Here is a 26,490-nt window from a genome sequence, read left to right on the forward strand (position 1 = left end):
CATTGAGGAGCCTGTGAAGTGAATCATCATCATCATCATCATCATCATCCTGAAGTCTGAATGCAGTCCTGATCTCTGTCCTGTGTTGATCAGGGTCTGAGCGAAGGATGGAATTAAAAGCAAACACAACGCATAGGAATATGAATTGATTCGAATTAAACATCAACATGAACACAGATGAACCTTTTATTTCCTTCATGTGTTATTATTATTCTTTTTTTTTTTTTACAGAGGAATCAGACAGTTACAGGAAGGAACGTCTCAGAAAATAATACTGCAGGAAGAGGAAGTCCACAGTGACGCTTTTCATTTCATTTACAGTCCACACCAAAACGAGGTAAAGATCCTTGCTATATCTAGACTAGGAGATTTCAATACAAGGGAAAAAGAAATACAGTTCCGTTATAATTAAACTAAAAACACACAAGGGGAAAGTAGAGTGTTCAGTATAATAGAATAATTGAATTTTTGGAGTAAGGTGCGTAAAATAACTCCAAATTTCCAAATCTAAAATTTTGGTTGTGTAAATTTAAAGTTTCATTGCTCGTATTATCACAAAAAAACAAAAAATAAATAAAGGAACCTTTAAAAAGTATTTAAAATAAATTCCAGATGATTATATGAGGATTATACTGTGAAGGTGACGTTCACAGCTCATAGCTCTTCATCCTACATGACCGTTTCTGAAACTTTAGAAATCACCAGTTTAATTCTCTGCTCTAAATGACATGAATTGTCGTGTAGTGATTGTGTTACGATACGTCACGATAACAGTTCTTCAGGAAAACTAGTGAAAATTTCTCCAGAGAAGAAAAGCTGGTGTTGTGTGTAATTTTGAAAAAAACGTATCTCTGGTTCTTCTTCTCCCAGACTGCTGACATGAATGACAGGTTAAATTTCATTTTTTGGCTTCAGTCCCTTCATTTAGCGTGAGCAAGTGAAATTTCCCAGTGTAATTAATGATAATTAGAGCCTGGAAATGCGGAGCACTGTGGCAAGACCATGACAAAGTGTCGTTAATTGGCTGCCAGATTCACTAAACCAACCTGTCCGATGAATAGAGCTCTCGTGGGGCAACCTGGAGTTGAGTTTTTTACTTTTTTTTTTTTTTTTTTTTTTACCCCCTGAAAGATGATTGAACCAGATCACGATGCTAAACCTGGCGGCTTCGCCAACAACATCACTACAATGAGAATCAGAGAATCGGTACTGATGGGGTTAGCACACTTACACAGACACATACACACCAAAACACTTTTATTCCATGTGTGTTTTGTCCTCGGTAGCTGGGTTGCTCTTTATTGTCCCGAGGAAACATCTGGGTGTGGCACGTGATGCCTTTGTTGTAAACAAATCTTGAACTTAATTACAGCTCAGGACGTTACCATCATTTCACTCAGGTGAAAAGCAGGCGCTTGTCCAGAGGTGTTGCCTGATGCGGAACATCTGGATTGGTTTTTAATTGTGCCTGAAATATGCAGAACATGTGGAGGAGCCCGGCGCTGCAGGGCGAGTCGGTTTGCTCCAGAAACCGTTGGAGGACTTCGGTTTCTCGGATACTTCAATAGTTTTCAGCCAATCTTAGGACCGAGTCAGCTTGCGGGTTTGAGCATGTTTGGGTCGGGATTGTGGGCCGAGGCTGGACACGAGTCCGTCCGTGAGTTTGAGTCAGATTGGTCTCTGAGATGTTTTGATAAAGTTGTGAATGAGAGTTTGGAATTTTTGAAAGACGGTTCGAGCCGAGGTGAGGAGCAGGTCCTTTTGTGTTTGGTTTTTGATATCCGGATATAATCCGCAGTGATGCAGGGCCGAGGTTAGAAGCGAGTCGGTTTGGGCCAAGTTTGGTTGGTGGGTTTGGGCCGTGATCTGGATCCCAGGTAAACCCACAGGATTGTGCCAGATTTTGGACCAAAGTTGCGTCAGGTTTGGGAAAAGACTTTCCACTGTGGAGGAGCTGTACAGTAGCAGTGATTCAGGAGATGGTGTGGTTGTGAGTAATGGGTCAGGTCTGGTCTGGGCTGTGTGTTTGACCCAGGTCAGGTTCTGTGATTATCCCGTGGAGGCATATGGAGTCTCACTGTGGTAATTATAATCAGGACAGATTTTCTGCACCAGTTTATAGTCGATGCTGTAAAAGGAGATGTAGATGCATATGACCTTAAATGGTTTGGAGCACAGCCACGAGACGTGACTCTGCGTCTGCTCCTGGTAGCATGTTTTCGACACGTCGAAGCCACACATCCCTGATTTCTTGTTCCGGTCCGTTTTTTCATACTCGACTCGACAGTTGAAAGCTTTAGCGTCCTTGGTTTCCAGCGTGCTCTGCTGTGCCATTTCAAACTCCACCACTTTGGATGGAGGAACCAAACTCACAGAGACGTTCCCTAAGCCGGTGGAGTTGTGCCGGAAGTAGACGCTGAAGGTCCCGTTTCCATGGTCCACAATCTTCCCGGTGATCAGGAGGTTCAGCTTCACGGTTTTGATGTTGGAGTTGAAATCTCCCCAGCCAAACATTTTCTTGAACTTTCCCGTCTTGACGATGGGTCTGCGTTTAGTCCTGCTTTGTGCCTCCCCAACAGCTGTCTGGTTAGATAACCAGTCCCACGAGTCCTCCATTTTTTCCAAATATGTCATCTGTCTCATGCTGCTCTTGAGAGCACGATATCCTCTAGAGAACAAGCGCAGAGGGTTTGGCGTACGACTGCTTGGTCCTTTGGGGGAATGGTTGCCCTCGTTATCGCTCTCTCCCCAGTCCATAATGCCCAGCTCGGGAATCTGCAGACGCCTGCATGTGACCTTCACAAAAAGAGAAAGAGAAAAAAACACAAGACACAGCAAGCGTTAGAGCATGAACTCCCAGTAGAAGCTATTTATTTTTGAATCAAGCATGAAATTAACATAATAAAGGGTACGGAGCAGGAAAATCCAGCCTTCAGGTTTTGTGGTAGAAGAATACTTTTTTCTTTTTTTTTTAAAAAATAACGAATTAGGCGCAACATGACGAAAACAACATGAAGAAGGGTGTTAATTTTCTGATATGCTGCTACGGCAAACATTAGCTCAATATTTACTGCTCTCTTCTACAGGAGCAATATTAAATCAGCACACATCTGAAGGATACAGGATACAGGTGGTTAGGGATATGTTTGTTTTTTTAATAAATAAATTTCCACACATACACACACACTTTTCTTATATGCTGATAATCCTGACACGTTACAGGATTTAGCCACACCCACAAATCTCCATAAAAGGTAAGCCACTTTGGCTGAGCTGCATTAGTGGAAGATTTTTTTTTTTTGCCTTTTATGGAGATTTGTGGGTGTGGCTAACTCCTGGAATGTGTCAGGATTATTAGCATATAAGGAAATTCTGGAATTGTTACTGAAATTTTAAAAAATCTGGAAAGAGTCGCAGTGAACTAGCACAAAATTCATCACCGAATCTACATGACAATGTCCTGATACAAGCAGCCAGCTAATAAGAAAAAAATAAACGTTAATATGCATGTTATAATTAGTCATCCCTTGCTGGAATTCTTCCCCCAATATGAATCCTTCCAGTGTTTTCCAGGATTTCAATATTCCTCACTATGTGAATGCCTCAAAACTCATTACAGAAATTCTGCAAAACACAAATAGTGGGATCGTAAGCCATCATGCCGCAGCCATCCCACACATCAAATCACCATTTTATTCTTTTTTCTTTTTTTTGCTTTGGGACGTCAAGTTCTGGTCCACTTAAGATAAAGTCTTAATAATTTGTAGAAATAATCCAAACTTAGTTTTATTGGTAATTAGCGGCGGCTGTCGTCCCAAGGCACGGCGGAGGGGATCATTTGCTGCGGCAGATGTGAAAGCTTTAAGTAGGGCTGTTTGAAAACACACACACACACACCGTGCTGTGCTGTGCTAATTACACATTTTGCTGTAAGCTTAATTGAGTCATATGCGAATTCAGTCTGCAAAGTCGTCGCAAACATTACCCTGTAAAATCATCGGAACAGGGGCAGAGCTCTGCAGAAGCAAGATAACAAAACGTTAGCATATAACGCGCGCGTGTGTGTGTGTGCGTGCGCGCACGCGCAAGCCTATAGTTGCTTATACGTTGTGGTTTTATCTCAGAAAGCTGGTTCACCTCAGACACACCTGCACAAACGACACAAACAGGCCATAATGACCCTGCAAATTGAGAGCTCTGTGTTTAATGTGAAATCGATGAACTGAAGGGCCGCGTCGTTTATCCGTTCTCACACCGCAAGCTAATTATCACCGCATGTCCGTGGAAATAAACAGAGAGAGAGAAATAAGGTAATGAAAATGTTAACGTTTTCTGTTTTAAACATTACATTCAGAGCCAGAGACGTGATTTCATTCCGCATGTTCATGTACTTCCTTCTGAAGTCGTAAGATAGCGTAAGAGACACCTGATACACCTGACTGTAGCTTAGTGAACCGGAGAAGAACGACGAGTTTAATAAAAAAAAAAAAACTTTTTTCAGGATTTCTCTCAGATTCCTAGACAACGAGATGCCGTGTTTTTATTTATTTATATTTTATTGAGCGATGCTGCCTTCACATCTGATGGTAGATAAAACTAATATTATTGTTTCTTACTGATGGAAAAAGCTGTGAACAAGGATTCAGCCTCCATCAAGAGAAAACACAGCCATGAGCCGTTGTGTTGATGCTAAAGAGCTACTACTATAGACCAAGACCGAAGACGTCCATCCCCCACCCAGAGGAGTCTTCTAGACACTGAGGACATGTGAGTTTGAGATCAGAAGAAGAATGAGAGCAAAAGATCAGCATTTCAGTTTCTTTTCCTGATATTCACCCCTAGATGTGTAAAAGAACGGTACCTTTACTATCAAATCCCCCAATATGTAGTTGAGCAAAGGTATTGGAACAAATCATCCTTATGTAAATAACACAATATTTGGTTGCATTTCCCTCACTTGCAACAAAGTGCATCAGGCCTGAGACTCCATATGAATATTTACTCAAATATTTCAATATCTCATCTTTAAAAAGCTCACCTTTCCATGTCTCATTTTTCAATATCTCACCTTTCCATGTCTCATTTTTCAATATCTCACCTTTCCATGTCTCATTTTTCAATATCTCACCTTTCCATGTCTCATCTTTCAATATCTCATCTTTCCATGTCTCACCTTTAAATATATCATCTTTCAATATCTCACCTTTCAAAATCTCATCTTTCCATGTCTCACCTTTCAATATCTCATCTTTCCATGTCTCACCTTTCAATATCTCATCTTTAAATATCTCATCTTTCCATGTCTCACCTTTAAATATCTCATCTTTCCATGTCTCACCTTTCAATATCTCATCTTTCCACATCTCATCTTTCAATATCTCACCTTTAAATATCTCATCTTTCCATGTCTCACCTTTCAATATCTCATCTTTCCATGTCTCATCTTTCAATATCTCACCTTTCCATGTCTCATCTTTCAATATCTCACCTTTCCACATCTCATCTTTCAATATCTCACCTTTAAATATCTCATCTTTCCATGTCTCATCTTTCAATATCTCATCTTTCCATGTCTCATCTTTCAATACCTCATCTTTCCATGCCTCACCTTTCAATATCTCATCTTTCCATGTCTCATCTTTCAATACCTCATCTTTCCATGCCTCACCTTTCAAAATCTCATCTTTCCATGTCTCACCTTTCAATATCTCATCTTTCCATGTCTCACCTTTCAATATCTCATCTTTCCATGTCTCATCTTTCAATATCTCATCTTTCCATGTCTCATCTTTCAATATCTCATCTTTCCATGTCTCATCTTTCAATATCTCACCTTTCCATGTCTCATCTTTCAATATCTCATCTTTCCATGTCTCATCTTTCAATACCTCATCTTTCCATGCCTCACCTTTCAATACCTCATCTTTCCATGCCTCACCTTTCAATATCTCATCTTTCCATGTCTCATCTTTCAATATCTCACCTTTCCACATCTCATCTTTCAATATCTCACCTTTAAATATCTCATCTTTCCATGTCTCACCTTTAAATATCTCATCTTTCCATGTCTCACCTTTCAATATCTCATCTTTCCATGTTTCACCTTTAAGAATCTCACCTTTCCATGTCTCATCTTTCAATATCTCACCTTTAAATATCTCATCTTTCCATGTCTCACCTTTCAATATCTCACCTTTCCATGTCTCATCTTTCAATATCTCACCTTTCCACATCTTACTTCTACAGGCCCCACCTTTCCACGTTTCACCTCTACATGTCTCACCTTTTCATGCCTTACCTTTTAATATCTCACTTTTCTGTTTCACCTTTCAATATCTCACCTTTCCACATCTCACCTCTACACAACTCACCTTTCCACCTTTCCACATTCCCACATCATACTTTTCTAAATCTCACCTTAAAAAGTTTCACCTTTCCAAAAATCTCACTTTTCCACGTCTTCTCTTCTCTGTAGTCTATAAATGGACAGAATTTGATTAGATTTATGTTTCTGTACAGTTGTGTTCCTGTGCTTGGATGATATTAATTGCCCCCAGTTCAGTGATGCTGATGTTGCTGTGAGGTGAGGAATTGTGACTGGAGCCATCAGCATACAGATGAGGTGTTATGTCGCTCCGGCGTGTTTTGGGAATTTGTGAAATGTCTGTCAAATGCTGCCGAATCCCCCGAGTCTCCGTGTGAGCCTTTAGTTCCCAGTTGACGCAGCGTGAGACTCTACGCAAGGTGAGACAGGAGGGAAAGAAAACTCTCTAACCCTGTCACAAAGGTGAGCATAGAGGAGTGTGTGTGTGTATGTGTGTTCATGTGTGTGTGTGTGTGTGTCAGAGAGAGAGAGAGAGAGAGAGAGAGAGAGAGAACAATCAGTAGAAAACTCCAAAGTTTTGGAGTTTGGAGTCACACACACACTAAAGGCTCTCTGTCTCTCTCTCTCTCTCTCTCTCACACACACACACACACACACACACTAAAGGCTCTCTCTCTCTCTCTCTCTCTCTCTCTCACACACACACACACACACACACACACTAAAGGCTCTCTCTCTCTCTCTCTCACACACACACACACACACACACTAAAGGCTCTCTCTCTCTCTCTCTCTCTCTCTCTCACACACACACACACACACACACTAAAGGCTCTCTCTCTCTCTCTCTCTCACACACACACACACACTAAAGGCTCTCTCTCTCTCTCTCTCTCTCTCACACACACACACACACACACTCAGTGGTGTGTATGAGGAAGGTTAGACTCTGCTGCAGTTTGTTTGGATATGAAGGTAAAGCGAGGGAAGGTCTGTTGGAGGAGAACAGCGAGAAAGATTAATTAAGACGGCTTTAGTTAATCTGCAGCGCTGGGCTGCGGGCGAGTTCCACTTTCCTCAAATCACACAACATTTCAACAATAACCTTGAAATTCTCAGCAAAACTCTAGCAGCTGATGACATTTCCACTGAGCAAGCATGGTCCTGACCAAACTAATGACCAGAGAAAACACTGAGCACTGTAAAAGTCTCAGCACCTCATCGCTCTCACGGGTGCTGTGTGTGTTTCAACTTCTTCTGTAAATGGAAACTATTTCTAATAATTATCTTGCTTGATGTTCTTTAACATAATTACTTCAGGAGATAATAAATGTTTTGTGGGACTGGATTTTATTATTTTTATTAATTTTTGTGTTTTTTTTATTTTGTACCAGTTGTACTTTTGCTCATCACAGAAGAACAGCAGCACTGAATTTTAATTTTAATTAATTTATTTAAAATTGATTTGAATTTTACAAAGAAATTTATCATATTTTTTTGAGTGTGTGTGTGAGAGAGAGAGACTTTAGTGTGTGTGTGTGTCTGTGTGAGAGAGAGCCTTTAGTGTGTGTGTGTGTGTGTGTGTGTGTGAGAGAGAGAGAGCCTTAAGTGTGTGTGTGAGTGAGAGAGAGAGAGAGAGCCTTAATGTGTGTGAGTGAGAGAGAGAGAGAGAGAGAGAGAGAGCCTTAATGTGTGTGAGTGAGAGAGAGAGAGAGAGAGAGCCTTAAGTGTGTGTGTGAGTGAGAGAGAGAGCCTTAAGTGTGTGTGTGAGTGAGAGAGAGAGAGAGAGAGAGAGAGCCTTAATGTGTGTGAGTGAGAGAGAGAGAGAGAGCCTGTGATATTTTTCAATCAGAATCAAAATGCGCTCAGTGGGTTGCCAGATTGGATTGATTTGTTCTGAATATCTGTGGATCATAGTGTTTCTGAAATGTAATTAATGGAGTAATTGTTGCAGACCTGGCAACCCGACTCTTCTTTTTTTTCCTCTCCACCCTGCGGTCAGGATCCTGATTATTTAACAGAACTTTAATATCGTCACCTGATTTAGTACAGAGTCTAAAAAATGAAACTTTCTTAACAAACTCTACAGGTTAGCGCAACGAGGCGCTGTGTCCATCCGTCTCTCGTGTAGACAGGTTATTTTATGAGAGGTCATCGCCATGGCGACCTGCCCAAGCCCAGGAGGTGGTTATTAAAAGTCGGCACGGTCCCGCGGGCAGACAGAAGGATGATGCTGCTGCAGGAATGTGTTTTTCCTGCAGTTCGTTTTATTTCAGCCAGCGGCTCCAATCTGTGTTCTGCCATCAGATCAACAACGTTTCTCACCAACTCTCCCACTTCCTGTCTAAATGTCTCCTTCTCTCACCTGACTTCCTGTCACAGTGTTTCACTCATGATGGGAAATTTTTACTGCATGAAGAATTGTTTGTTCATCAGCACGTGTTTGGTGTGTGAGCTACGAGGCTCACGATCTTCATCACCACCATCATCATGACCATCATCATCTTTTTCATCATCATCATCATCTATATCATCATCTTCTTCACCATCATCTTCATCACCACCACCATCATCGTCGTCATCATTTTCATCATCTTCATTGTCACCATCTTCATCTTTATCACCACCATCATCGTCTTTATCACCACCATCATTTTCATCATCATCATCTGCTTTATCATTATCATCACTTTCATCATCATCATTTTCATCATCTTCATCATCACTATCACCATGATCATCATCTTTTACACCATCATCACCATCATCATCTTCACCACCATTATCACTATCAACTTTTTCTTCATCATAATCATCATCACCCACAGTTCCATAAACAATTAAAACACTACATTTAGAAGCAATGTTAGCTCCGCCCTTATTGCTTTCCCTTGTAGTTTAAATGTTCTGACATTGTATAACTCCGCCCCTTGTTCCTGCCTATCAAAGTTTACATTTTCAACATGGTATAACTCCGCCCCTTAGTCCCTACGGAATTTCCTCATTTCTGGTGTAACTGATTAAGTAATTGTTTTTGCTTCATTTTTGATCGTCAGTAATCAGAAGCTCTTTAAAATCAGAGATCTTCATCTCCACTCTAATCTCCGCCCCTTAATCTCCGCCCCTTCATTTATGAAATGAAATAAAAATGAATTCATGACTGATTTCAGAGCTCTCACTTTCCCTTATACTCCATTCTCTCATTCATACTGCATCTCTCTGTTTCTTCCTCCCTCCCCCCTCCCCCCCCTTCTGTCTGTCTCTCTCTTTCTCTCTCTCTCTCTCTGCCCCGCCCCCCGTCTGTCTGTCTGTCTCTCTCTCTCACTCTGCCCCCCCCTCGGCCCCACCCTCTCTCTCATGGAGTTTCCTCAGCAGTGGGTTTGGGATGAGGTTCAGGTGTCTGAGGAACACGAGGAGTCAGTAATTAATTGGAGCTCTGACGGCTGAGAGCAGGATCACGCACCGAAACCATCACCATCACTCTTCATCAGCGTTCTGACACACCGACTGAGCTCAGTGGACTGCAGCGCTCACGAGCCGTGTGTGTGTGAGAAATCCCAGCTGTCGCACCATTAACCCCCCTGTAGCTCTCACTACTTAACGGTGGTTGTTGTGTGCCATCGCCCCTCACTCTCTCTGGACATTTTACAGCTGTAATATTTACCATCAGAGAAAGTTTCGACTTAAACCTCGTACTGAAGCTTCAACCGAGTCACGCCCCGCCTCACCAGGGGAGGAGACATCAGAGCACTTACAGGAAGTGAGCACTAAATTTAACTAACTAATGTAACTAAATGTAACTTTAAACAGATAAAAATGTTGTTCTGTAATGACTAAATAAATTGTAACTTTATCTTCAGTCAAAAGCTGTAATCATAAAGACTCCTGACTTTCACATCACACTTCTGATGTTCTGCTCGTCCTGAACTCTCTCTCCACACACTCAGTGCTGCTGCTCTTTACATCCACACCTGTACACTGTAATGATTATAATCACACACACACACACTTTCATTATGAGGCCATGTTTTTCCTCCAGGCATTTCAGGGATTATTTTTTCGGAAGGGCTCCAAATCTACATCTGGATCATTTTTTGTGAAATGATCAGTCATTAAGAGTACCGTATGAAGAAACTCAGGTGTATAAAGAAGCTCAGGTGAGAACTCCTCCCTTTACTCTACTCCTATCCCAAAACCCAACAGGACTCAGACTACACACAACACACAGATCACACACCTGACTCTGGTGTAGAGGAAACAAACACACACCTGCATGTGCCATGGTCCCCACAGCGTGTCCGTGATTATTCTACAGAAGCTGACGTTCTACAGAAAGTGTGATTTAAATGGAGTTTACGCTTCAGTTCCGGGCACAGGTGAGGAGTGTGTGGAAGAAACGCAGCATGCCGACGCATCTGCAGCCGAGTCGTTCAGATGAAACGAAACGAAATGACAAACTCCACAAACCTGTAGGTTCTGAATTCATTTAAATACATTAGCAGTGAAATGATGATGGCTTTCATTCTCAGTCCCTGCTTCTTTTATATATATATATATATATATATATATGTATACACCAATCAGGAGGCATAACATTATGACCACCTGCCTAATATTATGGTGATCCCTCTTTTGCTGCCAAAACAGCCCTGACCCGTCCTGCACTGTGTATTCTGACCCCTTTCTATCAGAACCAGCATTAACTTCTTCAGCAGTTTGATCAACAGTAGCTCGTCTGTTGGATCGGATCACACGGGCCAGCCTTCACTCCCCACGTGCATCAATGAGCCTTGACCGTCCATGACCCTGTCTCCGGTCCACCACTGTTCCTTCCTTGGACCACTTTTGATAGATACTGACCACTGCAGACCAGGAACACCCCACAAGAGCTGCAGTTTTGGAGATGCTCTGATCCAGTGGTCTAGCCATCACAACTTAGCTCTTCGTCAAACTCAAAGCTCAAATCCTTACACTTGTCCATTTTTCCTGCTTCTAACATCAACTTTGAGGTCAAAATGTTGACTTGCTGCCTAATATATCCCACCCACTAACAGGGGCCATGATGAGGAGATACTCAGTCTTATTCACTTCACCTCTCAGTGGTCATAATGTTATGGCTGATTGGTGTATGTTTATATATATATATATAGTATGTGAAACGTTAATTTGATAATTTTATCAAGTATATGACGTGTAAATGTCCCGCTGTAACAAGGGTGTGGTGAGGACGGAGACATGATGTACGAGCTCAGTGTCTGAGAATCGTGTCTCAGTGTGTTAACACTCAGAGCGAGGACCTGCTCATGGGCTCATTAAATAACTGCATGTTAAAATGCTGAGCTGCGAAGGATATGACGTGATTATACTGCGTGTGATAACCAGTTAACAAAGGCATCTGTATGCTGAAGGCTTGGGGACGTGTGTGTGTGTGTATGTGAGTGTGTGAGATGTTCCAGCTCTATCCTCGCTCAGCAGGTGGAAGCTATCAGCACGTCAACACCTCCATAATCCCATTACAAAGATCTGTGGCTGAGGTGTTTGACTCGCTCTCAGACGCAATAACAGCCACCAGAAATGTGACGATGCGGCGGAAAAGAAAGTAACCGTTCGCTCGCGTCGTTCTCACTCTCAGGACTCCAGGAGATTTCCATTCGAGGTTGGATTCTGGGTTCTGATTGGTCAGAAGGTTTCTCTAACAGCGGCTCTGACCACAGGGTTGTATTAATGATATCGCTTCTATAACATATGTTTTGTGTTGTCGATGGTTTTCCATGTCGGAAACATTTAGTGATGATCATGAGCTCTGTTCAGTTATCATTTAAACCTGTTACAGTAGCCCAAGCTCCAAATCACCAGTGAAAACATTCTGAACTCTCCGGTTCACTTCTAGTTTCTACTTCCGGGTTTACAGACATATAATCAGTAGTGTTGCTGCAACACAACGTGAAGTAGCCTTTGTCGCTCGGTCTCTGCCCTTTTTGGTTCATTTGCTTCACAGATTACTTTCCTTGTTACCAGACTTTCCTTGCCTGTTTTACGACCACGATTTTGAACCTGCCGTTTTGGATTTGTTTGCCTGTTCCATTAAAGTTGTTTGCACCGCACATGGATCTTGCTCGCCGATCCTTACAAAACCGTTCTGCTGTCTTTTTGATTGTTGTCATGAGCTGAATTCCAAAAGCATTTACTCTGGATCTGAAAAATCAAGAATATCGCTACAGAATTTTCATCAAGTTTGAAACCTAAATTAAATTCATTAGCATTTTTTTTAGCCATCCCGAATCCTGTGTGTAATACACACTACACACTTACACTATGCACTATCTAGCATCTAGTGTATGATTGTTTGGTTTGATTTGATTGTATCATCTCAAAATAGCACTTTAAAAACACATCTCAAAATAACATTTTATTTTGTTACTAACGCTACTTTTATGCTAACAGGAAGTAGAAGCCATTCACCAGTCGATGGCAAATGACATCAGATGTAGTACACAATGCCGCTACAGTAGCTTTAGCAGAATACTTTTTAGTATAAATTTATAGAACGTTAAAAAATAATTCACACAGCTACTTTAAGGTGTCTCATCCATTTAAATATCACATGATCACAAACATACCTAATATCTTTCTCTCTATCTTTTTCTGTCAGTCTATACGTCCCACTCCCGAGCTCCCAGTGTTCTGAGTTCCCAGTGTGACCACTTGTTCTTTCCAGACCTGCCTGATCCATCCTGACGCTTTACCCCAGGTTGGAATGTCTTGTTGCTTGGTGGTGGTCACTGTTGCTGGGGATAGATCTACATGGACAGCCTCTGAACTGCTGTTGCATCGGTCAGCTTTCAGCAGGAAGGAATTAGTGCTAAGTCTATAATGAACTCAGAAACTACACTGACCTATTAGTTCCTAAAGGGCTTTTGGTTGCTGTTGTAGAAAGGACATTATCAACATGTACATTATTTACTGTCCAGTGTCACCCAAATGAGGATGAGGTTCCCTTCTCAGCCTGGTTCCTCTCCAGGTTTCTTCTTTAGATCATCTCAGGGAGTTTTTCCTCACCACCATCACCTCAGGCTTCTCATTAGTGATAAATGTTAAAGATAAATAATAACTTAACTTTATCATTTTTATTCTATGTTTCTATAATTCTGTAAAGCTGCTTTGAGACAATGTCCATTGTTAAAAGCTCTATTCAAATAAATTAAATTGAATTGAAAATTTGATTGTTAAGATGAGGATATGAGGATAAGATGAGGTCCTTCGACTCACAATCCCATATTATCATTTAGTAGCCACTGATTGATCTATGAACTAAGATATTTTCCAAATCGTTTCCTGAACTGTCTAGTCGTTAGAGCTCCTTCTATCAAGACTCATCTTTCACCATCACTTCATCCTCTTTGTTTGTTTTTCTTACTTGTGACCTCATCACTCTGGAGGTGAAAAAGCTTTTGTGTCACTTAACAGGTTTCTGAAATGAAATCGAGCTGTGATGAAGAAAAAAAGAGCTTCTTATAGGGTTGTGTGTAAAACGTGTGTCGGACATTTTTTTAGTGAAAAAAAAATGTAAAAGCAGACTTCAGGTGTATAAAATAAAACGCTTAAATGATTCCACAGATGAGCGTCTGATATTTCTGGACGTTTTCGCATCACATTTTGGTTTATAATTAGAATTTTCTTGCTTTAAATGAGTGTAAAGAGTCAGCATGTGTTTTTATTGGAGAACATCAGGCAGAAGAAGAAACACTTTCTAGTGTGAGGACCAGCGCTCGAGGACTGAGAAGGGTGTGTACGTGAGAGCGTGTGTAAAAAAGCAAGAAGGGTGTGAATGGAGGAGACGTGTGGAAAAAGAAATGATGATGATGTCCAGAAGACAGCAGATGATTAAGGAAAGTGTGCAGAGTTTATTCCTCTGTTATCTCCACTCCTGCTTCTCCAGTTACGAGTGCTGGAGATCTAATTAAGGAGGGAAGATGCTTTGGTCTTATCAGCCTCGACACACACACACACACACACACACACTCACACACACACTCAAGATAAGCTGAGCGCTACAGGAACATCGCTCTTTGTAGAAACGCTGCACTGCTACTTCATAACAGTATACATAATAAATGTGACTAAAATTGATTCCCATGGGTTGCCAGATTGGTATGATTTCTCCTCAATATCTTTACTATTAAACATTTTTATTAGGATTTAATTTCAGTAAACACTAAAGGTTAATGCTTAGCCCCACCCACTACACCACAGCTTAGCCCCACCCCTATTCTGAAAGCTATGAAAACAATCTGTTTTCCTTTAGAAAACATTAGCTCTGTGATTACATTTCCAACAAGCAGCATTAGATCCTGAACAATAAACATTCCCACAATGCTCTCTGCCTGATCACATGACCCTGCTGACCTGCCACACCATAGCAGTATTTACGCTGCAGATTTATAACTGTGCCGCATCCATTTCGGCTCCTCAGACGCCTTTCCAGGTCATCAATCAGGTGTTATCCGTATTGATTTCATATTAACGGAGATGAAGGTCATTGACAGTGACACGCTTTTAGACACCGAGATCAATGTGGTGAGGAATATTTCCTGCTCTGTGTGAAATATAGAACGAATCTGATTTAGAAGCTAAAAAGGAGAAGAGTCATGCACTCCAGGCTGAGACAATGCGCTCACATGAGAACCGGTGGTGTGATCTGTTTTATCGTATAAATAGGGTTTTTTCTGGAGATCTGGAGCTCCCTGGAGATCTGGAGCTCCCTGGAGACATGTTTTTTTATTAGCATCATTTGCCTTTATTTTAGGACTGTTACTATACAACCTGCATTAGCAATACAATATTATATATTATTTATATGATATCTAACTCCCAAGGCTGTGTGACGTAACAGAAGGCAGAACGCATCCTATCTTGATTTAGGAAATATATCAGAACTCATCTCAGGTTTGGAAAAAACTTATTTGACATGAATTATTTGTTATCTAGCAACTAATGAAGTGCATTCAACAACACGTGATGAGTGACACTAATGTGATGAGAGATGGCATTGGGTTTATGGGTCTTCTTTTGCCATCTTTGTTGGTGATGTTCATGGTTCCAGTGTATGGAGGTTCAGCTGCTTTTACCTGCTCTGGCCCCGGTGTTGGTGATAGTGTTGGTGTTAGTGTTGGTGTTAGTGTTAGTGTTGGTGTTGGTGTTGGTGATAGTGTTGGTGATAGTGTTGGTGTTAGTGTTGGTGATAGTGTTGGTGTTAGTGTTGGTGTTAGTGTTGGTGATAGTGTTGGTGATAGTGTTGGTGTTAGTGTTGGTGTTAGTGTTAGTGTTAGTGTTAGTGTTGGTGTTGGTGTTAGTGTTAGTGTTAGTGTTAGTGTTAGTGTTAGTGTTAGTGATAGTGTTGGTGATAGTGTTGGTGATAGTGTTGGTGTTAGTGTTGGTGTTAGTGTTGGTGTTAGTGTTAGTGTTAGTGTTAGTGTTAGTGATAGTGTTGGTGTTAGTGTTGGTGATAGTGTTGGTGTTAGTGTTGGTGTTAGTGTTGGTGTTAGTGTTGGTGTTAGTGTTAGTGTTAGTGTTGGTGTTAGTGTTGGTGTTAGTGTTGGTGTTAGTGTTGGTGTTGGTGTTGGTGTTAGTGTTAGTGTTAGTGTTGGTGTTGGTGTTGGTGTTAGTGTTAGTGTTGGTGTTGGTGTTGGTGTTGGTGTTGGTGTTAGTGTTGGTGTTAGTGTTAGTGTTGGTGATAGTGTTGGTGTTAGTGTTAGTGTTGGTGATAGTCTTGGTGTTGGTGTTAGTGTTAGTGTTGGTGTTGGTGTTGGTGTTAGTGTTAGTGTTAGTGTTGGTGATAGTGTTGGTGTTAGTGATAGTGTTGGTGTTAGTGTTGGTGTTAGTGTTGTTAGTGTTGGTGATAGTGTTGGTGTTAGTGTTGGTGTTGGTGTTAGTGTTAGTGTTGGTGTTGGTGTTAGTGTTGGTGATAGTGTTAGTGTTAGTGTTAGTGTTGGTGTTGGTGATAGTGTTGGTGTTAGTGTTGGTGTTAGTGTTAGTGTTAGTGTTAGTGTTGGTGTTAGTGTTGGTGATAGTGTTGGTGTTAGTGTTGGTGATAGTGTTGGTGTTAGTGTTGGTGTTAGTGTTAGTGTTGGTGTTAGTGTTAGTGTTAGTGTTAGTGTTGGTGATAGTGTTGGTGTTAGTGTTGGTGTTAGTGTTGGTGTTAGTGTTAGTGTTGGTGTTAGTGTTAGTGTTAGTGTTAGTGTTAGTGTTAGTGTTAGTGATAGTGTTGGTGATAGTGTTGGTGATAGTGTTGGTGTTAGTGTTGGTGTTAGTGTTAGTGTTAGTGTTAGTGTTAGTGTTAGTGATAGTGTTGGTGTTAGTGTTGGTGATAGTGTTGGTGTTAGTGTTGGTGTTAGTGTTGGTGTTAGTGTTAGTGTTAGTGTTAGTGTTAGTGTTGGTGTTGGTGTCGGTGTCGGTGTCGGTGTTGGTGTTGGTGTTAGTGTTGGTGTTGGTGATAGTGTTAGTGTTAGTGTTGGTGATAGTGTTGGTGTTAGTGATAGTGTTGGTGTTAGTGTTAGTGATAGTGTTGGTGTTAGTGTTAGTGTTGGTGTTAGTGTTAGTGTTGGTGATAGTCTTGGTGTTGGTGTTAGTGTTAGTGTTGGTGTTGGTGTTGGTGATAGTGATAGTGTTGGTGTTAGTGTTGGTGTTAGTGTTGGTGATAGTGTTGGTGTTAGTGTTGGTGTTAGTGTTAGTGATGGTGTTGGTGTTAGTGTTGGTGATAGTGTTAGTGTTAGTGTTAGTGTTGGTGTTGGTGTTGGTGTTAGTGTTGGTGATAGTGTTAGTGTTGGTGTTGGTGTTAGTGTTGGTGATAGTGTTGGTGTTGGTGTTGGTGTTGGTGTTGGTGATAGTGTTAGTGTTAGTGATGGTGTTAGTGATGGTGTTGGTGTTGGTGTTGGTGTTGGTGATAGTGTTAGTGTTAGTGATGGTGTTGGTGTTGGTGATAGTGTTAGTGTTAGTGATGGTGTTGGTGATAGTGTTGGTGTTGGTGTTGGTGTTGGTGTTGGTGTTGGTGTTAGTGTTGGTAGGGGACATTTAAGGTTTTATTAATGAAAGAAGTTCTTCCAACATTGATGTAGAGTCTACACTGTACATATAACATGAAGAAATGCATGCGTGTGCCAGCCTGGGTATAAATCTAGCAGTTAATTAGCAAGCTAATATCAGAACACAAGGAAACCTCAAAAGCCAGGAACGTTTGCTGTAAGAAACGGATCAGAGTAGAATTATGAGCGTAAACATGGGAGTAATGGAGAAGCATCTCGGAATGGGTTTGGGAACGTGAAGGTTGTCTGATGAGGAGGAAGCTTATAACCTCCGGCTGTAAAGCATTGATATACTGTATGAGACAGCAAATGTTGCAGTCAACATCATTTATGAGGGATTATCGAAGCCTCTGGCAACACGAAATGACCTCAATATAGGACCAGATACACATCAGCGGTGTACAAAGCTGAGTGCTGATAATGCCAGTGTAGAACAGCATGCTCACGTATACCCACTCACTTAAATCCTTGTGTAATCTTTCCCAGAAGAGTGTGTGGGCTCCTGCTAACATTTTAGCAAATTTACTCCTGTTTTTCTTTCCTCTATTTTTTCTTGTCCTGTTACTTTGCTTCAGTCTGTAGTTTTTGAGTTTGTTTCACAAAATAAAAGGCAAATCCAGCGAGAGGGCTTTTTGATGGAAACGCTCCGAGTCTGAAGAATACACACAAGCATCGTATTGTCCAGCGGGACGACAGTGTGAAAAGCAGTGAGCCTCTTATCGGCACCCAGCAGCTCTGGAATTCAGCGCCATGATAAAGTGGCATGGCGGGAAAACCTTACAAGGCTGGCACGCTCCGAAGAAGGATTAGGTTTATTTTTTTCCCCTTGTTGACATAAGCTTCCTGGAAAAAAGAAAACTAATCAATCAGGCTGGCGTTATGAGAGCTGTGAGATTAAACCACTCCTTTTAATCCTGACACTGGACTATTTATTACGCTGGTGAAATGTACAGCGTTTGTGTGTCTGTGTGTAAGCATCAGAGGTGGAGCTTTACACGACTATAATGTAGTCCAGGGCGAAATCTCACAAGTTACAGTACAGTACAGTATATATGTATATTTTATATTTATTTATATTTATTTTATTTTTCTATAACAGAAATTTTCCATAACAACTCTAACGGGTTTAGAGTTTAGTCTCAGGTTTATATGAATGTGGTCATAAGACAGTGGATGCTCCGTGTAGGTAAGGAGTCTCCAGTGTTAGCGCTTTATAGCAGGTTAAGCTATAACTTTAAAAAAGTTCAGCAATATTCACGTGATATTTATCTGACTGCAAAAGTATGTGTGTGTGTAAATGAGGGTTTATGTGTGTAGCTATGTGTGTACGTATGTTCATGCATCAGTGCTATAATGCATGTGAATGTTTGGGAATCAGTGTGTGTGAGAGCGTGTATGCATTCGTATCTCTCAGCAGATGTGTGTGTCTTCCCTGGAGGATCTGTACAGAAATAATAGCCAGCTGGAAGTCCCCTTGGAGAATAAGAGGTATAATAAGGACAAAGGTCTCTTTGGAGTGTGGAAGAGGGATGAAGATGGTTCCTTGTGAGAATAGAAAAGGCATGAGGATGATCTGTTCGGACCGTGGAATGAACCAAGCGATGATAATGGTTTCTTTAGGACTGTGGAAAAGGGATTTGGATGGCCCCTTCTGAGTGTGGAAGAAACACGAGAATGGTTGGTCCCTTTGGTGAGGGATAAAGATGACCCGTCTGAGTATGGAATAAGGATGAGAAGGACACTCTGGAGTGTGAGGGAGGGATAAAGATGGTCTGTTGTCAGTTGAGGAGGAAGAATGTGGAAAAAGGATGGTGAATGCCCGTTATGAGTGTGGTAAGGAAGTGAAATGAGGATGGTTTATAAAGAGAGCAGAAGAGGGATGAGGAGAGTCCCTTCAAGGCTGAAAGATGGATGAGGATGGTCCTTTTGATGGAAGCATCATCAGTGAGTTTGGTGCATAGAAAAAAGGAATAAGGATATACAATTCAGACTGAAAGAGAGGGATGAGGATAAACTCTTTATATCACAAGAGAGGGATAAGGAGACTCTCCAGGTTGTGATTGAGGATGGACCTTTCCGATTGGGAGTGCGGGATGAGGAGGGACCTTTCATTCTCAATTAGTGAGAATAAGGACAGACCATTCAGATTTTGGGTGAGGTATGAGGAGACCTTTCAGCTTGTGACCAAGGGATGATGATGGACCTTTCAGATTCTGGTTGAGGGTTGATGATGAACCTCTTAGGTTCTGGGTGAGAGATGAGGATGGACCTTTTAGGTTGTAAGCGAGATATGAGGATGGACCTTTGAGGTTGTGAGTGAGGGATGATTAGACCCTTTAGATTGTGTGAGAGGTATAAGGACGGACCTTTCAGGTTGTGGGTGAAGGATGAGGATGGACCTTTCAGGTTGTAAAAGAAGTATAAGTATGAACCTTTTTGAAAGTGAAAGAGGGATGAAGATGATAGCTTTGAGTGTATTAAAGGGATAAAGATGGTCCCTATGCAGTCTGAGTGATGAGTAATGTTCTGTTGTGAGTATAGAAGAAGGAGAACAGCTGTCCCTTCAAGGGTGAAAAGGGATGAGGATGGACCCTTTGGAGTTTAAAAATGAAATGAGGATGGACAAAATCAGTTTGTGATAGAGGAAAGAGCATAGACCTCTCAGACTGTAAGAGAGACATGAGGCTGGACCATTTAGGTGGAGAAAAAGGTATGTGGGTGAACCATCAAAATTGTGATAACGATGGGTTCTTCAGCATGAGAGAGAGGGATGAAGAGGGTGGAGGGGATATGGATGGAATCTTAAAGTTCAAGAGTATCACAAGAATGAAACCTTTAAATAGTGCAAGTGCACTAGCAAGGTTTAACAATGGACCATCTAGATCATCAAAGAAGCTTGAGGATGGACCCATCAAAGTGCAAGAAATGGCTAAGGATCCTTCTACATATTCAAGATGTATGAGTATGGGCCCTCCAGACCCTTCTGAATGTGAAAGATGAGTGAGGATGGGTCCCTTTAGAGTATGTTAGAGGTATAAAGGTAATCCTGTTGATGTCTGAGAGAACATCTGGTTGTCTGATGTCTGTTGACCTGAGTTTGTCTGTTGTCAGTACGGAAGACAAACAGAAGCAGAAGAATTACCATTTGTGAGTTCAGTAGGGAAGTTGAATCAGAAGTGCTCCTTAAGAGTGAGGAATAGTGATAAGGACAGTCCCTTTAAGGGTTATCCATTATCATGGATAATTATGGCCCCTTTAATATGTAGAAAATGAGTTAAGGATGGTTTCATCCTCGAAGGTCATAAAGACATTCCCAGTGGAGTGTAAAAAGGGATGAGGATAGTGTGAACGAGGGATAAGGATGAACCATTCAGATTGTGAGACAAGGATGAGGATGGATCCTTCAAGATGTGAAAGTCATATAAGTATAGGATGTTTAGATTGTGAAAGGGGGATGAGGATATACTCTTCAGATAGTGAGAGAGAGATAAGGATGATTCCTTTAGATTGCATGAGGCGAATAAAGGTAGACCCTTAAGACTGTGACTGTGAAGGGGATGAAGATGGACTTTTCAGATTGTGAGAGAGGGATGATGATGGTTTCTTTAGATCACAAGAGGGGATAATGATAGACTTTTCAGATTGCGAGAAGGGGATGAGGATAGATTTTTCAAATTGTTAAAGTGGAATGAGAATAGAATCTTCAGATTGTGAGAGGTGGATGAGGATGGTTCCTCCAGATTGTGAGAAGAAGATGAGGATGGTTCCTCCAGAGAGCGAGAGGTGGATGAGGATGGTTTCTCCAGATTGTGAGAAGGGGATCAGGATGGTTCTTCCAGATTGTGAGAAGGGGATGAGAATGGTTCCTCCAGATTGTAAGAAGGGGATGAGGATGGGCCTTTACTTTGTGATGAAGGAATAATGATGGACCCTTCAGTTTGTGAGAGAGGATGGATCTTTCAAAATAGAAGAAAGGGATAATGATAGTCCCATAGGATTCCAGGAGAAGGATGATGATGATGATGGAAGCAATTGGAAGATAATTGAAGATGGTTCTTTAAGAGTACAAAATTGAGTGTAAAAAAATGAGTGTTTAAGGAATTAGGTCCTGAGCCTGAAAGATGGAAGAGTTGGAAAACTGCACATTATCTAGAGTGTGGATGTTTTATATATAATATATATATAAAAAAAACAAATTAAACAAATAAGCGATTAAATAAATAGATATGTTTCTGTTTTTTAAACAGTAAAAAATACACAGTTTGCTGTCGGAAAAAGGGCTCTTTGTTACCCCTGCCACCATTAAACTCAGTGTGACATGCTTCATTTAGATACAATTAAGAAATTTAATTGCATTCTGCGTGTTAATTTAGACCGTGGCATCGTCCTCGCTGTATGCTCCAATAAAACCAAGGTCTTTCAACTGGACTGAGACTACGATCCACCATGACTGTCCGCCTAATTACACAGTAATTATCGTTTGTATCTGTAAAGTGATATTTCACATATATTTCATATTTTTCAACTAATTATCACTGTCACATTACAAGCCATAAATGAATGAAAAAATGGTTATTCCATATGGAGACACAAACAAATCCGCCTTGATAAAGTTTAACTGTAGAAATCCTCACAATGTGCTCACCTTGTGCAAACACAGCAGCAGCAAGATGGTCTGGATTTTTCGCATCTTGGATGCTTTTGTTTTTCTCCAGAGTCTTAGATGAGGAGGAGAAAATCCAGATTTCTTACACAGCCATTAGGAAATGCCATTACTGGAAGGATCTGTGTGGAAAAAGAGTGCACATATTTGGGAATGTAGGAAAGAATCTACACTAAAAAAAATGGACACACTCCTGCACTGGGCAGAAATATGTTTAATCAATTTAACACCAAAGCCATGGGAGTGATTCAGATCCCTGAGACATTCGTATTGAAAGTGTTGAAGTTTCTGTGAATTTGTGTGATGAGGTAAAGCAGACTCCACACACACACACACACACATACTGTACACAAGACTAAACTGTGTATTTGTCACAGCTTTTCTAAAGTAATGTACTTTAAAAGAATGCAAAATCATTAAAGATAGCAACAATTAGCATTAGCATTAATAAAACTGCATCATATTAATTCTAACACGACGCAGTCAGGATCCTAATCCACATAAATCCTTGAGCCATATATAAAACAATCAGAACTAATTACTGACGACACTCAGACACAGACGACACACTCGGACACAGATGACACACTCTCGGACACAAACGAAACACTCGGACACAGATGTCACGCTCAAACACAGAGAACACACTCGGACACAGGCGACACACTCTCGGACACAGGTGACACGCTCGGACACAGAGGACACACTCGGACACAAATATCACACTCAAACACAGGCGACACACTCGGACACAGCGACATACTCGGACACAGCTGACACACTTGGACACAGGCAACACACTTGGACACAAACGACACACTTGAACACAGACAATACACTCGGACACAGGCGACACACTCGGACAAAAATGACACACTCGGACACAGATGTCACACTCGGACACAGACGACACACTCGGACACAGATGACACACTCGGACACAGATGACACACTCGGACACACACGACACACTCGGACACAGATGTCACATTCAGGCACAGACGACACACTCGGACACAGACGACACACTCGGACACAGACGACACACTCGGACACAGACAACACACTCGGATACAGATGTCACATTCAGGCACAGACGACACACTCGGACACAGACGACACACTCGGACACAGATGACACACTCGGACACACACGACACACTTGGACACAGATGACACACTCGGACACACATGACACACTTGGACACAGATGACACACTCGGACACAGACGACACACTCGGACACAGATGTCACATTCAGGCACAGACGACACACTCGGACACAGATGACACACTCGGACACACACGACACACTCGGACACAGATGTCACATTCAGGCACAGACGACACACTCGGACACAGACGGCACACTCGGACACAGATGTCACATTCAGGCACAGACGACACACTCGGACACAGACGACACACTCGGACACAGATGTCACATTCAGGCACAGACGACACACTCGGACACAGATGACACACTCGGACACACACGACACACTTGGACACAGATGACACACTCGGACACATGACACACTCGGACACACACGACACACTTGGACACAGACGACGCACTCGGACACAGACGACACACTCGGACACAGATGACACACTCAGACACAGACGACACATTCGGACACAGACGACACACTCGGACACAGATGACACATTCGGACACAGATGACACATTTGGACACAGATGACACACTCGGACACAGATGACACACTCGGACACAGACGACACATTCGGACACAGACAACACATTCGGACACAGATGACACATTTGGACACAGATGACACACTCGGACACAGATGACACACTCGGACACAGATGACACTTTCGGACACAGACAACACACTCGGACACAGATGACACATTCGGACACAGACAACACACTTGGACACAGATGACACATTCGGACACAGACAACACACTCGGACACAGACGACACACTCGGACACAGATGACACACTCGGACACACACGACACACTTGGACACAGATGACACACTCGGACACAGATGACACATTCGGACACAGACAACACACTCGGACACAGATGACACATTCGGACACAGACAACACACTCGGACACAGATGACACATTCGGACACAGACAACACACTCGGACACAGATGACACATTCGGACACAGATGACACATTCGGACACAGATGACACATTCGGACACAGATGACACATTCGGACACAGACAACACACTCGGACACAGATGACACATTCGGACACAGACAACACACTCGGACACAGATGACACATTCGGACACAGATGACACACTCGGACACAGATGACACACTCGGACACAGATGACACATTCGGACACAGACAACACACTCGGACACAGATGACACATTCGGACACAGACAACACACTCGGACACAGACAACACACTCGGACACAGATGACACACTCGGACACAGACAACACACTCGGACACAGATGACACATTCGGACACAGATGACACATTCGGACACAGACGTACAATAAGAATACAGACGGAGTTTGTGAAGTAAACACTAAATAAATACTAGCACATGTTTTCCAATACAGATGTTCTCGAAGAACTGTAGCTTATATAGAAAATAATATTTTAAATTAGAGAAAAACTGCACAAGTGGAAAACAAGTGGTTAAATAGTATCAAATAAATTAATTGTGCAAAATTTTTTTTTAATAAATGCAAATGCAAATAATTTAAATATAAATAGTTGTATAATTATAGAAATATTGAATATAATTAATTAAATAATTTAAAAATCGATTTATAATTTTTAAAAATTAAATAAAAAAATAAATAAACCCTTTACCATGTATATTTCAGTACATTTCAGGAGTGTGTAAATACATCGACTTCCTGGTTTATTCTTCACAATATCATCATCTCTAACAGCAACATTTCAAAAGCAAGCAATAAAAAAGCAAACAATCCATCAAACAATCCAAATAAATGCAGATCTTAAAGAATTAAAGCGTTTAGATGTAGGGAAATTCACAAAATATTTATGTTGCTTCATCTAGCATTTACTGTTCTCCAGGACATATGACTTCAGTAATTTATGAAATTTTATAATTTCGAGAAACAACCGAAACACTGAAACATCCACAAGAAGACAAATAACAGAAACACGTCCACGTCTATTAGAGAACTGGGATCAAACATGAGACACACAAAAGCACTGCAGATTAAAGAAAGAAATAATTACTAAATAAATAAAACACCTTAAAATACATACATTAAACCTGCTTATCTCTTATAAATAAATAAATAAATAAATAAATAAATAAATAAATAATAGTGATTATTTATAGCTCCGTACAAAAATAATAATAATGAAAAGAAATATAAATAACAAGTGCAAAAAATTAAAAGAACACTTAATATTTGTTTTTAAAATTATTTTAAGCACTGTTTGGATGAAAATGAAAGAATCATGATAGTAGAAGCAAAAAATGAACTAATTTAAGTTTAATTCTTTGTGAAATTTTAATCAAATAAAATAAACAAACAATGAAATAATGAAAATGTCAAGAAATACACAGATCTGAAAAGGAAAAGATTAATTTTTGGTGAGTTAAAAATATATAACTTTACACTCACACAGAAAAAATAAATAAATAAAATCTTAAAGGTCTGCAGCTCTGTAGCTGTAAGATAAGAACAAAGCCATTTACATGTAAAGCTGTGACACAAATATAAACGTTTCCCAAAAACATGAATAAAATCCTACTAAATATCAAAATGATTTAAAACTTATATGTGTGGATGATTTATTTAGATGCAGTTCAACACGTGAAATGTGAGAGAAGAGATTTGAAAAATAATTTTAGAAGGTAAACTGATGTGTGATGTGAGAAGGTGAGATCCGGTCATATGCTGAAATAAAGTCGCTGTGGTGTAAAAAAATAAAATATATAAAATATTGTATTGTTTCATTATAATAATAGAAGAAATAAAGTATTTAATAAAACCAAACACTTTTTTCAGACCTCCTACATATCTTCAGGTGTAGTGTAAAGCGGAACTCACCTTCAGAGCAGTGAAAGATATCAGAGAAGAGTTCCTGATCCCTCTGAGATCAGGTTCCTCTGAGAAAAAAAGAAAAAAAGAAATAAACCTGAAGAATTAGTGATGATGATGATCAGGAGTAAAACCCCAGGACAGTGAAATCTGTCTTGAGTCAGCTGACAGAGCTTCAGCGTGGTGGCATTTTGCAGGAGTCGGATGTTACGGAGCGCTGTGGAAGTGATGCGAGATGATGTGATGTGAGTTCTCTTCACTGTTCCTGAATGAATCCGTGGTGAAAAAGTGCCATCATGTGCTGCTAGAGCTCCGCTGATGCTCGGTGGAGAGCTGCGAGCTTCCCTCTGTGAAGACTTCTCACTCACACAGCAGATTTG

The 26,490-nt window shown here is 41.0% G+C and overlaps 1 protein-coding gene across 1 annotated transcript; it reads right to left on the bottom strand.

Annotated features, from left to right (window-relative positions):
* On the bottom strand, positions 1 to 26,468 carry nxph2a (neurexophilin 2a). The gene is made up of 3 exons (XM_058392359.1): positions 26,120 to 26,468; positions 22,052 to 22,191; positions 1 to 2,796 (listed from the first exon to the last, which is right to left on the bottom strand). The coding sequence occupies exons 2-3, from the start codon at positions 22,094 to 22,096 to the stop codon at positions 2,050 to 2,052; spliced, it is 792 nt and encodes a 263-aa protein (XP_058248342.1). The 5' UTR covers positions 22,097 to 22,191; positions 26,120 to 26,468; the 3' UTR covers positions 1 to 2,049.
* Positions 26,469 to 26,490: the final 22 nt, after the last annotated feature.

Source organism: Hemibagrus wyckioides, linkage group LG06 (assembly GCF_019097595.1).
Source record: "Hemibagrus wyckioides isolate EC202008001 linkage group LG06, SWU_Hwy_1.0, whole genome shotgun sequence".
NCBI lineage: Eukaryota > Metazoa > Chordata > Actinopteri > Siluriformes > Bagridae > Hemibagrus > Hemibagrus wyckioides.

Bases quoted from the DNA above. Each gene is read 5' to 3' on its own strand.
- nxph2a (XM_058392359.1), bottom strand. From the start codon at position 22,096: ATGCGAAAAATCCAGACCATCTTGCTGCTGCTGTGTTTGCACAAG. The intron at 2,797-22,051 runs GTGAGCACATTG...CTTTTTGTGAAG, and splicing joins TGCTGCTGTGTTTGCACAAG to GTCACATGCAGGCGTCTGCA.